Source organism: Mastigoproctus giganteus, chromosome 11 (genome assembly GCF_048544385.1).
Source record: "Mastigoproctus giganteus isolate SK-2022 chromosome 11, ASM4854438v1, whole genome shotgun sequence".
Classification (NCBI taxonomy): Eukaryota; Metazoa; Arthropoda; class Arachnida; order Uropygi; family Thelyphonidae; genus Mastigoproctus; species Mastigoproctus giganteus.
In genome coordinates, this window is record NC_143585.1 from 25,551,870 (window position 1) to 25,570,259 (window position 18,390).

General features: G+C 37.4%; 1 protein-coding gene across 1 annotated transcript in view; it reads left to right on the forward strand.

Moving 5' to 3' along the window:
- The window catches only part of LOC150077815 (WD repeat-containing protein 48), a 109,706-nt gene that overhangs the window by 72,454 nt on the left and 18,862 nt on the right, over positions 1-18,390 (forward strand). The window contains exons 15-16 of the mRNA XM_090385297.1: positions 4,022-4,124; positions 13,569-13,683. Of these exons, the coding sequence (XP_090241423.1) occupies positions 4,022-4,124; positions 13,569-13,683 (218 nt within the window). The remainder of the gene's footprint in view (positions 1-4,021; positions 4,125-13,568; positions 13,684-18,390) is intronic.

An 18,390-nucleotide genomic window follows, 5' to 3' on the forward strand; every position in this document is an offset into this window, starting at 1 on the left:
ACAGTATGTTTCTGGGTGTTTTTTTTTTTTTTTTTCTCTCTCCCTACCAATATTCAGAAAAAAGTAGCCCTAGAATATGCAATTTAGTGACACTGTCACTTAATAATTAGGCAACACTATGGGCACCAAGACTGGCTAATATCTGCTGTATTGCTCATTTGTGCATCTGTGGTTTATTTCATACCAGCCACTCCAAAAAAAGCACTGCTTTTTTGAATGGTTCATAGAACTCCAGTGGAAAAAATTAAGCATTTTCATGCTTGTTGTTAACACTTTGTTGCCATTGCTTTTGAGGATTTTAATCCTTTGTCCCTATAATCTGAAGATATTACTAGTAGCAGTGGCAGAATGATACAAGAAAGCAAGTTCATACAATATCAGCCATATATAAAAAAACTACCTTATTTGTCTATTCATTCTGATAATTTGTCCATTTCTAGTCCTTCTTTAAATTTATAAAAACTGCCCACTTCTATAAACATCATTTATAAGTTTATTTTAACAGTTACTCTGACTAAAAGTAAATTTCTGCACAACGTCTACCATACAACCATCCTTCTCCAATTTAAATTCACCTTCTTGTACATATGTTATCCGAGAAAGAGTAAGGATGCCATAAGTATTTAGTTTACTCAACCCATCCATACTCCCATGTCACCACTGTCTGCTTTTCAAATTGTGTTGGAGTGGATTGAAACATGTCTTGATACAGAACTGATTGAGAGCTCTGCAACATCATTGTCACACTTGATGCTTGTCTGAAATAGTTCTTTGTGCTGTGGTTTTATCTCGTGTTAATTGCTTGATTGTTACACCAAGGTGATGAAGTAAAGACCTCCAAAAGCTATGCTAGATAATTACTTCAGTTAGTATTTGTAACAGCCAAATACTAACAGAAAGCCAGAACTCCAACCACAACAGTCTTTTCTGAAGTATCAAGATAGAATACAACCAAGAATTTTCCACCATCAGGGTCTAGAGAAGTTGACAGGTGTTATTGTACACCAATTCTGCAGGTCCATGCTAAGATACATTTTAATCCAACAATGGAGCATAAAAGTGGTTGTCCATGACACCACTTAGACACATTGCTGAGGATGGGGAATGGGTCCTGGAAAGCTACAGTAGTATTATTCAGAAAAGTAATGTCAATTTTACTATAGAGGGGAAAAAAAGAAGTTGGATGAGAATTTTTATTATTTTTATTTTTTTATTCATTTTAATTCAATGCCCATTCTCAGTATAGAAGACTTCGGTGTTGTATATTTTTATTCCTTGTAAAAAGAAATCTTTACTCTGTCTAGCCAGATTTGCATTGTTTCCATCAGTTGGAATTTTATTACAGCACGAGTGCTAAGCTACATACCATAAAACTTATGAAACCATTGTAAAATTTGTATTTGAAATCAGGATATTCTCCATAATCTTGTTCCTTTGGGTTTTTGGACACTAAAAAAAGTTATCATGATGGCTAAGTGACGGAAGAAGTGAAAACCTGGATAGATATGCAAAATAAGTTCTTGCAGGGAATAATTCCAACATTGTACAGGCAAGTTCTTGCCTGTACAATGTTGGAGTCTATATTAAAAATGAATGGTGATTACATTAAAAATCAGTAAGCAAATAACATACCAAACGTGGTGTGGTATAATGCTGAGAGCAGTGGAGAATAAAAAAATACCTGAGGAATAATTTTGCAGCCAGACATGAAACTCTGAACATGCACGTCAGGCTGCCAGAATAGCTCATAGTGTTTTGTTAATGAAATATGGAAATTTTTTTCAGCAGGAATAAGAAAGTTATTATCCCATAATGCAGTGGTTAGGCCACACCTTGTTTGTTAGTTAGGCCACTAGCTCCTGTTTGAGGATTTTTAAGACTTTGAATGGATTCAGTAATTGAGATGCTGATGGCATCCTTCTGCTTGCTTAGAGAACGTGTGAGGGGACATAAATATAAATTGAGGAAAGATGGTTGCAGGATAGACACATGGAAATTTGCTAAAACTTAATCGGTTAAAGTGTACTTTAAGACCTAAAGAGTTTTGGAAAACTTTCCTGTAACTCCAGTGTGACTGGTTGCATGCAGCAATCAGTTATTTCTTGCTGTATCGTTGAGAGCTCATGTTAGTGACACATACACATTACATATTTGTATTATTCCTAACTTCAAGTTACATATATATAATATATGTAACCTTCATATATAGGGTGTCTCAAAAATATTGGTACAAACGTTTAGGGGAGGTAGGTAACATCTAAAGGAATGTGAATCTCATAGGAACCCATAACTGGAAACGTCACAGGAAAGTAGTAGCAGAGGCACAAGAAGCAGAAATGACACAAGATGGTAATTAGTGGCAAACATTTATCTGACATAATATTAACAATGGAGTACAAGATGGATACATTTCATGATGTTACAACAGATGCTCGAAGGTTCCACCATGAGACGCGATGCATGCGTGACACCGACGCAGCATGTATTGGCAGACACGGTCAAACACACCTGGAGTTTCTTTGACAGTAGCAGCACTGCAGAGGAGTCTTGCCACGAGATCCATTTCCGTCTCCACATGCGATTCATACATCATAGATTTGAGGGCCCCCCACAGAAAGAAATCAAGGCTCAATAAATCAGGTGAGCATGGGGGCCAGGCAACGGGTCCGCCACGGCCAATCCATCGACGCCCAAAACGCCTGTTCAAATGGTCACGAACACACCTTCCATAATGGGCAGGTGCCCCGTCATGTTGAAACCAAATGTTGCATCTCACATTTGCTGGAACATCATCAAGTAACCCTGGTAGAACTTGTTCAAGAAAGATCCGATATTTAGCAGAGTTCATGCGGGATGGTAACATGTATAGCCGACTAAGCAGTCACCGACCATACCTGCCCACACATTTATTGCGAAGCGATGTTGTGCCGCATGGGGATGCACACCGTGTGGGTTGTCGTGAGCCCACACATGAGCATTGTGCTGATTGAATAAGCCTCCCCGAGTGAAATAAGCCTCATCTGTGACCAAAACATAGTCTGGAAAATTCAAGTCTTGAACACTTTCTTGGAGAAATCACTGCGCAAAAGCCACACGTGCAGGATGATCTTGGGGGAGCTGTAACTGAACCCTTTGGAGATGAAAGGGGTGTAAGGAATTGTGGTGCGAGACATGCTGTACACTGCAACGAGACACTCCTAAGGCAGAGGCAACGGCACGTGTGTTGGTAGTAGGATTATTCTGGATGGCATTCAACAGACTTTCCTCCATGGCGGGAGTTCGCGTCGAACATGGTCTGCCCGCACTACTCCTGTTACCTCTAAATGACCCATAATCGCACAAATTTTGATGCACACGTGCAACCAAACGGTGGTCCAGTACATGTCTGTCTGGGAAGCGTTCTCCATAAATTTGTCGAGCTGCTCGTCCATTGCCCTCTGCTAATCCATACACTAGATGCGTGTCTGCCATCTCACAGTTCGTATATCGATGCGTGCTCTTTGTGTGGCGACTACTGCTTGAATGAGTAAACCAGAAATTTTCCCTCTTGAGAACTGATGAACAGTGCCATGTACCGACTTACGGTGACATTTCCGGTTATGGGTTCTTATGCTATTCACATTCCTTTAGATGTTACCTGCCTCCCCTAAACGTTTGTACCAATATTTTTGAGACACCCTGTGTGTGTATATATATATATATATATATATATCAGTTTCATGTTGTACAGAAAGTTTCATGAAGATTTCAAATTATTCTTCAGTTAGCAGATAGAAATCCTTTCCAGAGAGGGAAGGAAAAAAAAAAAAACACGTTTTTAATTTTCTTGTATATTGTTAAAGAATTCTTAGTTATTAAAAGTAATTAATACATTAATTAATGACAACCAGTTTGTAAATTAAGACAATTTAGCCATAATTAAAAACAGAGAAGAAACAGAAGTACCCAAAATTATAAATTATAAAGTCACAACTTGGGGTATTTTCTACATGGTGTTTTGATCTTATTCTTTTTATTTCAGGTGTGCATCAAGGATCAGGAGATGACCGCATTATGAATGGAGACAGGCAAAAACCTGGTAACACATATTTCAGTGTTCCTGAACATACTCCTGTTATATTCAGGTAAATAAGTTTGGGATACTACTGGCTTACTTTTATATACCATTTAGCTTTTTTTTTTTCTTTTTTTTTTTTTTTTTAATAAAAGATAATTAGTTTAAGATGATTTTAAGATGATGCACTTAAATTTTATTCTTTGTTCTTATGAATAATAATAAGTTAATGTATGCAGTATGTTACATTTTGGCTCATTAACAGATAGTAAGAATTTATAATTTATAAAATTATAAAAAACAAAGAGCAAAAAAAGCAACAACTTTTTATGCACAAATCAAAAGCATTTAATTTCTGCACATCTGACATATTGCCCATTCATTCCTCCAATCAGTGCAAGGCAACAGATATAATATTCAGTGTTTCATTATATATCATGTGGGTGACCTATATTAAAGTCCTGCATCGGGTCAGGTCTCAGATAATTTTATGGTTTGCAAGTCAGGTTGTGATTTCAGTTTTTGAATGTAAGTAATCACAATTTCATGCTTGTTGTTAACCATGTACAAAATTAATTTATTACCTATATATTATGTTATGATCATGAATCAACAGGGATTACCTTTATTTTAGATATAGGAAGCTTCTTTTCCAACCAACTCTCCTAGTCCAACTCGCTAATAATTCTTGAGGATGGCGATATCAGTTTTGCAAAACAGGTGGGACATCTTCCCCACTGTCAGAACCGTAATGTTCAGACCGTGCGGTCTCAACAATGAGCGCTCAAGACTTCTGTCTTCAAACACCATACCTCTGTCAGCAAGGAAACCATTACATGGACTGACATAAAATTAGATAAAATTAGATTTCAGATTAATTGTGAGTTGCTCTATTCCTGTGAACATGAAAAGTTCTAGCCTTGAAAAGTTCTAGTCCGACTTAAGGAGTGTAGAGAATAATTCCCCCATATCCATTTTTTTTTAGACCCCTAAATTTAACTCTAAAGTCTACAGGACCAAAAGAAATAATCCCTCCATATTTATTTAAGCAGTTTAGACCTTCAAAATATCTAATTTTATGTCAATCCACATAATGGTTTCCTTGCTGACAGAGGTATGGTGTTTGAAGACAGAAGTCATGAGTGCTCATTGTTGAGACCGTATGGTCTGAACACTACGGTTCTGACAGTGGGGAAGATGTCCCACATGTTTTGCAAAATTGATATCGCCTTCCCTAAGAATTATTAGCGAGTTGGACTAGGAGAGTTGGTTGGAAAAGAAGCTTCCTATATCTAAAATAAAGTTAATCCCTGTTGATTCATAATATAATAGAATATAGGAATTATCGAGCACTTAATAGCTCTCTATTATCAAAAATATTATGTTATGAATACATTTTTTTTTCATTTATGTTTTTTAAGTTTTTGTGTATTTTATAGAATAAAAATCAGTATTTTTGATTTAGTGATTTATTGCATTAATATTGATAATAGAAAAATTAAGACAAATTTTCTAAATATTGTCAAATCCCACAAACCTTTTTGAGGGTAGAATTGCAGGTACAAACAGTGTGGGGTCAGGTTTGGGTGCAGTTCCAGTTACTCTGTAACCTATGTGATATGTACGGAAAAATAAATAACTATAGAATTTCTGTTGGCCTGATTTTAATGAAATTTGGGAAGTTTGGTGAAAAGCTTGGAAACCTTTCTAAATCAGCCTGACACACAATTTCATGAAAATCAATCCACTGAGAGTTTGAGTAATTACATGCAGATGAACAGACAAACACTAATTTGTCAGATTCTGTTGATCTGATTTTAATTAAATTTGGGATTGCCCAGCCAGTCTTTCTACATGAGCTATATATAAAATTTCATCAAATTCCATCCACCAGGACAAACAAACAAATAATCGTGGGAATTGTGTTGTCTGATTTTAATAAAATTTGAGATGGCTTGACAAATTTTTCCAAAAGAGTAAAATTTTATGAAAATCTATCTATAGGAATAGATAGATTATTACATACGGACAGACATAGCAAAGATAAACTTTATGCATATACAAAGGGTACTAGGAAAGTTTTGCAATACAGCTTTGTTTATTTAATTTTTTCAAAGTAATTTCCTCTACATTCAATACACCTCTCCATCCTCCGAAACCAATCTTTAAACCGGTTCTGCCAAGTTTCACTAGGGAGTAAAGCACACTCGTTGTCCCAAGCCCGTAGAAGGTCCTCATCACTGGAAAACCGCCTCCCTTTTAGCTTCATTTTCACATGCGGGAACAGTGCAAAGTGGCAGGGAGCAAGGTCTGGACTGTAGGGAGGGTGCTCGAGAAGTTTCAGTCCTGTCGTGGTCAAATATTCGGTGCAGGCTTTGGCGCGGTGAGCTGGAGCATTATCGGGATGGAGGTACCAGGTGTCCATTCTTGACTTTGGCCGCAGGTTCTTCATAGATCCAATGACTTTAGGCAGGCATTGTTCAGTATACCATTTAGCTGTGACTGTCTTCTGCGTGTCCAAAACGACACGTTCCACAATTCCACTCGATTTGAAAAATACAGCTATCATTTTCTTCTTTACAGATCGGGATTTTCTGACAATTACGGGTGTGTCGTCATCATCAAAGACCCAAACTTTGTTTTGAGCCTTGGTGGGCAGATCGTAATAGTACAGCCAAGTCTCGTCACCTGTCACGATGTTGTTCACATACCGAGATTGTCCCTTATCAAACTTTTTTAACATCTCCCGGCACCAAGTCACACGTTGTGTCATCTGCTCTTCAGTCAGTTGATGCGGCACCCAGAGAGAACAAAGTTTCTTCACGTGCAAATGATCTTGCAGAATTGAACGAATTGCTGGTGCATTTAGGCCCAAAGTATCCTGTATCTGTTGGTAGGTCACTCGCCTGTTTTCGTCAAGCATTTTCCTCACAGCAGTAACGTTTTCCTCCGTAACTGACGTTCGTGGCCTTCCCGGCCTCTCAGAATCCTCCAGAGTGAAATTTCCCCTTTGGAATTCTCTATACCACCTGAATATCGTTGTACGATGTGGACAATCATCATCTAGTGCAAGAGTCATTTCTTCTAAGCACTGGTCTATGGTTAAACCACGCACGAAATTATACCGCAAAACTGTCCTTATCTCATTTCGTGACCACGATGCCATCGCATGCACTTTACACTCTCACTACTAATGAATAACTGAGCCCATCGACTTGGCGTGGCGGCTACTATGCATGTATGAACATGTCTCAGCATGCAGCAACAAGCAGCTTCCTGTGATTCATTGTTGCGTCATATTGCAAAATTTTCCTAGTACCCTTTGTATGCTAACACACCTAACAAATAAAATCATTATTAATGGCAGTCTTGTTATTCAAAAAAAATAATTCTTGTTTCCATTATTTGTGCAATGCAAAGCAAGTGCAACCAAATCTGAAACCAAAACCCTACAGAAAATTAACATGAGTGCACAGTGCACTTTATACATAAACACAGAACTGCAAAGAATTTTTATGGATAGGCTTTTCTAATTAATAAAATAATCAGTGGTGCAGACAAAGTGAATGCCATGCTGGTGGAAAATTCACACTAGGATAATTTTAGTAAAACAGGGTTTTTTGTTTTTTTTTAAACTAGTGCATGCTGTTGTGCCTACTGGATTGTTATAGCAGAATTCCACATTCATAACAAGTATGGTACTGAGATTTACAGGAATGATGAGCAAAAATTAACGGATGCGCAAAAATAATCAGTACATTCCAAGATCCAGGTTACTCAGTAATCAAATCTGATAGTACTGTCACTTCATGAATAAAGCTTGGAATTTGGTGCTGGTAATTCATTTAGCAACATTGTTCTGCATGCTTTTCTAAATTGAGATGGAAATGATAACCATGCAGTCAAGAAACTTCTAATTATTGGCAAAGCTTCACATGATGAACAGTTGGAAAAACAGTAACTGTCAATCTTGATTGGGAGAAAATAATGAGAAACACACATGGAATTTTTATTACTAACAGACCATCTGAGTTTGACATCAGGAAACATGCCACTTCAAGAAAGTACATCAGAGTTCTTATGGGAACATATAATTTGTGGTTTTCAAACATTTAGAACAGTTCTGCATAGATTATAAGTAAAAAATTTAATGAGCATCTTTTATTGATGCATTAGATCTCATTACTACTGAATTTGTATTTGCAAAAACCAAATAATTATCTTGAGATTACATGTAGGTTAGTGCGAAGGCATCATTTTAACGTAGCCATCTACCAAAGTAGTTAAATTAGTTAAGTAGTTAAGGCATCTCTCATATTGTGAAGTTATACTTCACAACTGGGTTGTCACTATTGCAACACCAGGGTACCTGCCCACCCACCGAAGAGAAGCCAACAAGCTTTGAAACGGTGCTGTCTGGGTGGTTGGTATCCACCAAGAATAAATAACAGTAGTCTTCTCCACTGGTGAAGTGTTATTTATTCAAGGTAGTGCAATACCATGGCAACTTGTTGTGAAGGCATTAACAATATGAGATATAACCGAAACGATGCCAATTTAATTAATTAACTTAACTACTTTGGTAGATGACTACGTTAAAATGATGCTTTTGCACTAACCTACATGTTAGTCATTCTATCTTGTAGCCTTTGCCCTTAAATATTTTATTAGCATTAGCAAAGGCATATGATGCAAGAAAGCAAGTTATATAGCATCAGCCAAAAAAAAAAAAACCCTTACTTCACCCATCCACTCCCTCCAAATGTTTGTCAAGTTCTGCCTTGAATCTATTTAAGCTGTCAACTTCTACAACAACAGATGGAAGTTTGTTCCAGCAATCAACCACCTTCTGGCTAAAGGCAAACTTCCGCGCACATATCCTACAACCATCTTTCCTCAGTTTGAATTTGTGCCCTCTCAGGCGATTATTCTGAGCAAAAGGAAGAATCCCACCCGCATTGAGCATGCTCAAACCATTCAAGGCTTTATACACCTCAATCAGATCACCTCGCAGGTGCCTAGTCTCCAGACACTGTAATTTGCAAAACTTAAGCCTTTCTTCGTAAGAGCAACCCTTTGTTCCATTCACTAATCTTGTTGCTCTTCTCTATACTCATTCCAACAGCTCTACATCCTTCTTAAAATGAGGCCTCCAGACCTGTATACAGTACTCAAGGTGTGGCCTGACCATTGCCTTATACAAGGGAATAATCACCTCCTTATCCCTGCTAGAAAAATTCCTGTATGTCATTGACAAGACACCATGAGCTACTCTTGCAGACCATCTGCTCTGCACTGCTCAGAAAACTTCATATATGCCTGCACAATTACTCCCAGGTCCTTTCATTCTCCACCACTGTCAGTGTGGTACTACAGAGTTGATACGTTACTCTGGGATTATAGTCCTTATCTTGAGGTTATAACGATGTTTTAAATAGTGGTAATATTGAGAGCACAATTTACTAGTAATATAGGAATTACAGGTCTGATTAGCAAATAAATTTCAGAATTTGACTCTAGGCCATGGTTGTAAGATTTCCCATAAAATACTTTGGTTTTAAAAATGTATTGTGAAATACCACTGTTATACCATGTATTAAAATTGTCATTTATTGCAACAATAAATTTGAGACCATTTCAATATATATACACTTAATATAAGATTGATATAGTTTCAATATTCTTCTGACTCTCTTTGACAGGCTTACAATAAAGGATTTCAACTTAGCTAGTATTAAATTTAATTATTATTTATAGAAGATTTAACAATTAAATAGAATAGTGGGAAGTAAAAAATATAAGAAAACTAACCATGAGATAATTCAATTGTAGTGACACTATCAGTGCCAAACAAAAGGAAATGTGCAAGAAATAAGAAACTAATTAAATCACAAAGATAGAATTCATGATGAAAGGCAAAGGGCAGAACAATGAGAACCAGATAACAAATTCAGCTAATTCCATTTGACAGGTATTGAAATTAGACTTGCCTGGTTAAAGAAGCAGCAAACTGAGAAAGGAAAGGATTGAAAAACTCGGGCCTTAAATATAGCACAGAAGAGGAGTGACATGCTGGGACAGCCAATGGATGAGAGTGCCTCTGAATTGTAACTTAAGTTCCAGAGTAAATGGCTAAGAGATCAAGGTGTCTGGAGAGTAGAATACCTAGGAACCAAAGAAATTAAACAGAGATAATTTAAGAAATTTTCCACTAATATCAGACAAAGTCTGGGAACCAGTCTGATGGTTGTATGATTTCCCCTCCTTATCCCCGAGAGGGATAAGGAGGGGAAATCTGATAAAATAATTAAACTTATGAAAGTTGAATACAGGAAGTGACTGAATATAAGAGTTATTAAGATGTTTGTTTCTGAAGCCTTTCACCAAGTTTAAAATCAAGTCTTTGTTGTTCAAAGGAGGATCAAAGGCTGACACAAGTAATTATAGACCTGTGAGTTTAACTTCTGTTCCAGGAAAATTAATGGAGGCACTGGTTAAAGAAGCACTGCAGGATCATCTAGACAAGGCTTCAGTTATAGCTCGGACACAGCATGGTTTTATTAAGGGAAAGTCTTGCCTGACCAATTTGATTGGATACTATGATGGAGTCACAAAAGAACTGGATGCAGGGAATAACTTTGATAATTATATATTTGGATCTTAGAAAGGCTTTTGATACTGTTGCACATGGAATACTGCTGCACAGATTGGAGTAGTGTGGCATTGGAGGCAAATTGCTGCTATGGATAAAGGGATGGTTGAAGGGGAGAAGACAGAGTGGTAATCAATGGACACTGCTCATCGTGGACTAATGTTATTAGTGGAGTCCCTCAGGGTTCAGTGTTTGGTCCATTGTTGTTTTCTGTATTTATAAATGATATTGATGATGGTATATCAAGCTTAATGTCCAAGTTTGCAGACGATACAAAGGTTGGCAAGGTTGTTAAGGACACTACTGATGCTATGCTGCTGCAACAGGATCTGGAAAGGTTGAGCAGATGGGCTGAGAGGTGGTAAATGAAGTTTAACATTGACAAATGTAAAGTACTACATATGGGGAAACAGTAACCCCAGAGCAACATATCAACTCTGTGGTACTACACTGACAGTGGTAGAGAATGAAAAGGACCTGGGGATAATTGTGCAGGCAAATATGACGTTTTCTGAGCAGTGCAGATGGTCTACAAGAGTAGCTCATGGTGCCTTGTCAATGATATACAGGAACTGTTCAAGCAGGGATAAGGAGGTGATTATTCCCTAGTATAAGGCAATGGTCAGGCCACACCTTGAGTACTGTATACAGGTCTGGAGGCCTCATTTCAAGAAGGATATAGAGCTGCTGGAACAAGTACAGTAAACCCCCGCTATTCGCGGTATCTGTATTCGCGATCGCCGATTTAATATAAAATGAAACCTAAAAAAATGTGAATTTTAAAGCGCCGTGAATATTTTCCGCCATAAAAAACATGGGCGTGGCTAAAATTATCTTTCCCGGTCAAAACAGTGCTCAGTGAGTGGGGGAAGAGGGGTGACAAAATCGCAAGCGTGGATGTTTCTCGCTAATCCTTGTTCAGTATGTGTTATGCGTTTGTCATGGAAGGTTTCGTCGTTTGCTTTCAATTTATATGTTTATAAATTGAATAAATTTATCAATTTATAAATTTATATGCTTACAAAAATGATAAATCTACCGTTTTGCAGTGTAAAACAGACTTTTTCGAGTGTGTTAACGGAAGAAAGTGACTTTATTGTGGACAAGTTCTTTCTAACCCCTACATTTCTCTAAAAGAGAAATGTGAAAATATCAAAGAAGGTGATGACATTAGCGAAAAAATTGAGTTATTAGACAAAATTTCTAATGGTGAAAGTGTCTCCTCAGTGGCAAAACATTATAAAATCAATGAGTCAACAGTAAGATCAATCAAAAAATCGGAACAAAAAATCCGCCGTAGTGTCGGTGAAAACGCGCTAATTGCTTCAAAAATTTGCTCTGTAACTCGTGATTTAAATTAGAAAAAATGGAAAAAGCTTTAAATCTCTGGATAGAAGACCGAACTCAAAATAAAATTCCGTTAAGTTCACTCATCATTCGTGAAAAGGCAAAACTCCTTTATCAACACTTTAGCGAAACTGGTGATAGCACTGGCGGGATAAGTTTTTTTGCTAGCAAAGGCGCTGCTGGTTTGAAAGATTTGTTTGAAATTTCTAATAAATATTACATTTAATATTAAATTGTTTCTTATTTTCATTTCGATGCCATATGTTGTTGTTGTTGTTGTTGTTTGGTTTTTAGGAGCATTAGCAACTAAGGCCATATTGCTCCGTCGATGCCATATGCTTGCATTTCACTGTGTACTGTCTATGTACATAGTCGTATTATGAAGGTACATATAATACATACATAGACAAAATTTTAGACTAGTTTTTCTTATATATTTCATACTTTGGAACGGAACCCCTTTATTACTATGGGAGCCATAACTCAGTATTCGCGTTTTCGGTATTCGCGACATTTCTCAGGAACGTAACCCCCGCGAATAGCGGGGGTTTACTGTACAGAGAAGGGCAACAAGATTAGTGAACGGAACAAAGGGTTGCTCTTATGAAGAAAGGCTTAAGTTTTGCAAATTACCGTATCTGGGGACTAAGCACCTGCGAGGTGATCTGATAGAGGTGTATAAAGCCTTGAATGGTTTGAGTATGCTCAATGCCGATGGGATTCTTCCTCTTGCTCAGAATAATCACCTGAGGGGGCATAAATTGAAATTGAGGAAAGACAGATGTAGAATAGATGTGCGGAAATTTGCCTTTAGCCAGCGGGTAGTTGGTTGGTGGAACAGACTTCCATCCCTTGTTGTGGAAGTTGATAGCCTAAATAAATTTAAGGCTCAGCTGGACAGGTATATCGAACGAACGGAGGGGTGAAATGGGAGTGGTTTTTTTTTTTTTTTTTTTTTTTTAATTGTTTTTTTATTTGGCTGATGCGGCATAAGCTTGCTTTCTTGCATCATATGCCTCTACTAATGCTAATTGCTCATTTCAAAAGATCTCAAGAGTACATACACAACATCACTAAGCAGCTTCATATATGTAATTATACAGTGTAAAATCACATGGGGAAAACTGGTGAAAACAGCCTGGCTAGAAAAATTCTTACTATTATTGGTAGTCTTCTTCAATGATCATTCTTGTAACTTTTAGGCAGTACCTTATATATTTTATTGATTGGTCACCATCTGCTAAAATTTGTATACACAGTATTTGTTGAAATTCTATCACTTACAGCTACCCAAATATAGTGAATTTAAATGTTTTACGTGGTTATTCAGAATTTCTTATCAAAGGTTGGCTTACAGTATGTGTGTAAAACTAGGTTTCGTAATTTTATTAATGAAAATAAAGATTATTGAGATAGTTTCAGTAAATAATTACTAAAAAATTTAAATAAGTAGTTTACTAAAGTATTAGTGGAGTCTTCCAAATTAAACCAATTATAAACACTATTTCTTTGCAGTGAAGTTGGTGGACGAACATTATTGAGGTTACTGGTTGGAGATGCTGGCCGAGAGACAGAAGAGTTGCTTTTGCATGAAACTGTACCTCCGTGGGTCACAGATGTGGTGGTATCTGTAAGTGAGCTATTCTATTTAATGAAGTTAGTTTCCAATTTTTACTAAATTGGAAAGAAGCCAACATACAAAATTAAATTTTTTATTTAGTTTTTGATATAATAAAAATGTATATATACAAATATAATGATAAGCATGCTTTTATTGCAAGAAAGTAAGTTTTGACAACTCCACCTTTGACTACAAACAGTGAATACTTGTCTCATTTAAAATGTTTTACTTAATTGAAAATTGTAAATTAGAATTGCAGTTTTTTTAATAAGAATCTTCACTGCTACCTTTATTTAGCAATATGACTATTATGAGGACCATTTGAAAAGTTCATGAGCTGAGTATGAAAGGGTAGTGGTACAGTGTTAATAATTTCTGTACTTAATGTATAACATTTAAAATAGTAACCTGCCAAATGTCATGTAGTTCAATAATGTCTCTTTTTAATTACAGGTCCTGAATCAACAAAGTTGCGTGAATAAGGAAAGGTGGACAAAATCAATCACTGTGCAGTCATCCAATATTTGAGAAAAAGGGACTTACTAAAAGGCAATTCATGAGGATGTGGTTACAATGTTGGAAGAATACTACTTCCTATTCAATGGTTAAAAAGTGGGCAGCAGAATTTAAACGAAGGGAAAGTCTGAAGGTGACCAACTCAGTGGAAGACTGCAATATCCAATACTCCAGAAGTTGTTGACATTGTGCATGATCTGATGAGTGATAGTTTGGTACATTTCTGGTGTCTTGTGCATCTCATCTGAATGTGTGTACCACATAATAACAGACGTTCTCATTATGAAAAAGGTGTCAGCACAATGGATCCCAAAATTGTGGACAGCAAATCAAAAGTGCATAACAGTTTTTGAGTGAACATTTGCATTGTTTTCCAGCAAACTTCCTTGCAAGGTTTGTGACCTTGGATTGAGACATGGGTCCATTACTTTCAGCCAGAGACAAAAGAATAGTCCAAACAGTGGAGACAGCTCTTTTTCCCACTCTGAAGAAAGCCAAATCAGTTACTTCTGCTGGCAAGGTGATTGTTTTGTTCTTTTGGTATGCTGATGCAGTGTTGCTGGTGGATTACCTTCAGAAAGGACAGACAGGCATAAGGGAATATTATCCATGCCTTGTGAGGCATTTATGTGACAAACCATCAAGGACACACACACCCCGAAGAAAACTCAGCAAAGGAGCCTTGTTCCATTGGGACAACGTGTCTGCTCACAACTCTATCATTGCCATGGCTGCACTGCATGAGTGCAGCTTTGAATGAAAGCTTGGACCATCCCCCATATTTACCAGATCTAGTACCATCTGACTTCACCTATTTCCTAATCTGAAAAAATACCTGGCTGGCATCCATTTTCCTACCACATGACATAATTGCTTCAGTGAATGCATTCCTGGAGGGCCAAGAAAAAACTTTCTTCACAGCTGGAATCAACACATTACAGCATCAGCAGCAAGTGGACTATGTTGAAAAGTAACATATTACCAGACCTCTTAAATAAATCTGTCATACTAAGGCCATGAACTTTTCAAATGCCTCTACTATTTCATCAGTCCATCATCATTACTTTAATATGATTTCTAAATGATATTGCATAGGCAATATGCACTACATATGAGAAACAATATTTTAATTGAACTGATGTTTTTAGAGCAATGTAATATGCCAGGATTTCATGGCATTTAATTCAAATACAGGAATTGGCATCAGATAGTCATCGAAAGAACAATATGACCAAAACAGGAAATTTGGGGCAAAGCTTGCTGTATTTGTGGAGTGAACAACCAACTCTGAGAATAAAGGACAAAAAAAATTGCTAAAAATATCACAGCAGAAAATAATCTTAGTCATGTAGGGTTGGTCAGTCTGGCATAACTATTCCAAGATATCATGCAGGCACCAACTTAGCATTAATAGTACCAAATGCAAATTACTACATTGTAAAAAGTAGAATCACTGATGGTTTTAAATAATTGCACATCATCACCCTCAGAGGATATTGAGGGTTTCAACCTGCTTTTATTTTGTTTCTCTAATTAGAGAGACATCAGAGTTCCACCCAAGAAACACATGACACAGAAGAATTCAATGTTTTTAGACGTGTCAGGTAGAGTACATCATGGTTCTATTTCACATTAACTGGATTATTAGGAAAAATTCTGATTAAAAATAAAAAAAATTCTACAAATTTTTAAACAAAGTTATATTTTAATTTTTCATTGGTATTTTTATCTCATTCAGAGTGAAATAGAATGTGATGTTTGATCACTTAAGTTTCTCCTCTAATATGGAAAAAAACAGTTTCCTCAAAATTCTCCTACTTTAAGTGCTCCTGTAGTTTTTCTAGACCTTTCAAAAAGAACAATACAGGTTGGTCTTCCAATGAGACCTGAATGACATCATTATTGTCCTTAAATGACAACACTTAAGATCTCCCCCCCCCCCCAGTTTTGAAAATAGATTGAAATAAGATGGGACAAAATATAGGGCTGCAAGAGTAGCTCATGGTGTCTTGTCAATGATATATGGGAATTTTTCTAGCAGGGATAAGGAGGTGATTATTCCCTTGTATAAGGCAATGGTCAGGCCACACCTTGAGTACTGTATACAGGTCTGGAGGCCTCATTTCAAGAAGGATGTAGAGCTGCTGGAACGAGTACAGAGAAGAGCAACAAGATTAGTGAATGGAACAAAGGGTTGCTCTTATGAAGAAAGGCTTAAGTTTTGCAAATTACAGTGTCTGGAGAAGGCACCGGCGAGGTGATCTGATTGAGGTGTATAAAGCCTTGAATGGTTTGAGTATGCTCAATGCCGATGGGATTCTTCCTCTTGCTTAGAATAATCACCTGAGAGGGCATAAATTCAGATTTAGGAAGGACAGATGTTGGATAGATGTGTGGAAATTGGCCTTTAGCCAGCGGGTAGTTGGTTGGTGGAACAGACTTCCATACCTTGTCGTGGAAGTTGATAGCCTAAATAAATTTAAGGCTCAGCTGGACAGGTATTTCGAACGAACGGAGGGGTAAAATGGAAGTGGTTATTTATTTTTATTTATTTATTTTTTTTTTGGCTGATGCTGCATAAGCTCGCTTTCTTGCATCATATGCCTATGCTAATAACAAATTAAGATGAATGTTCAAGTAATTCATAACTTTAATTGTGCAAGTGTTGCATTATTAACCCAACCTTGTGATTTGGAGCTTAATTCTGGAGAAACAAGATCCACTTTTCAAGTTACACCTTTTTTTTCCCCCCTTCAGTTTTTCATAAAGCTATCTTAGTAATTGAGTTGTTTACACATTTACCCTTCCAAGGTAGTCGGTGAAAATTATTTTATCGCAAAATACAAAAGTCATAACTTTGTTGGCAAGTGGTTTCATTGGAAAATTTTTCTGGTGAGGAGAGCTTTTGTGCCGCCATTCCATTAACTGAGATGTTGCACTCAAGATAGTGATGAATGCATGTTTTACAATAGTAACAGTCATTCCAGAAATTACTGGAATTACTTTCAAATTGAACAAGAATTGATCTCTCTCTGGTCAGAGTTGAGGTATTTTGAAACTCATTTTTCTAGTGCTAAAACAAGTACAGCAAATACACTGTGCTGCCACTTTATTAGGTACACCCCTGCTGTGCACACAAATGGTATGTCCCACATTGTTGCAAGTTACATGACCACAGTTGTGGATATAAATGCAGCAGAACAACCTTTCTAGTATCAGTTAAGTGTACAAACCGTAGCAAGAATGGGGAAAATGAGTGATCTAACTGATTCCGTGGCATGGCAGTAGGTGCAAGACGTGCTGGACAAAGCATCTCTGAAAAGGCAGTTCTCCTGAACTTTTCACACACCACAGTTTCAAGGGCATATCAAGAATGTGCAACGAACAGAAAACATCCTCTCAACAGTGGTACGCCTGTGGAAGAAAATTGCTGGTTGATGAGAGAGGCCAGAGGAGGATGGCCAGAATTGTGCCAGCAAACAGACGGGCCACAATGTCGCACATCACATCAGAATACAACCTTGGTGCGCAGAACAAAATATTGCAACGGACCACTAGTCACACTTTGTCGCAAATGGACTACAACAGCCAAATCATGTACCTTTGTTATCAATGAAGAACAAGAGAGCATGCCTTCTGTGGGCACAGCAACACCAGCACTGGATATCGAGGATTAGAAAACATTTGCTTGGTCTGACGAGTTGAATTTCCTGGTGCATCATGTTGATGGAAGGCTCAGAATTTGGCAAAAACAACATGAATCCATGGACCTGTCATGTCTGACGACTACTGTGCAAGGTGGTGGGGAATGTTTTCTTGGCACAAGTTGGGTCCATTGATACCCATAGATTCATGTCTGAATGCCATATCGTACCTAAACATCGTTGCTGACCAAGTGCATCCGTTCATGTTGACAGTTTATCCTCAGTCAGATGGTTACTTCCAGCAGGATAATGCGTCAGTGCACAAAGCCCGAATCACTACGGAATGGTTCCAGGAACATGACTATGACTTTTCTTTGCTGCAGTGGCCCACTCAGTCCCTGGATCTCAATCCTATTGAACATCTTTGGGATGAGCTGGAAAGGGCTTTTCGCTGCAGGCCTACACCTCCATTGAATCTCAAGGAACTGCATGACACACTCATGTCTGCATGGTACTCCATTCCTGCACAACGTTTTCAGCATCTTGTTCAATCCAT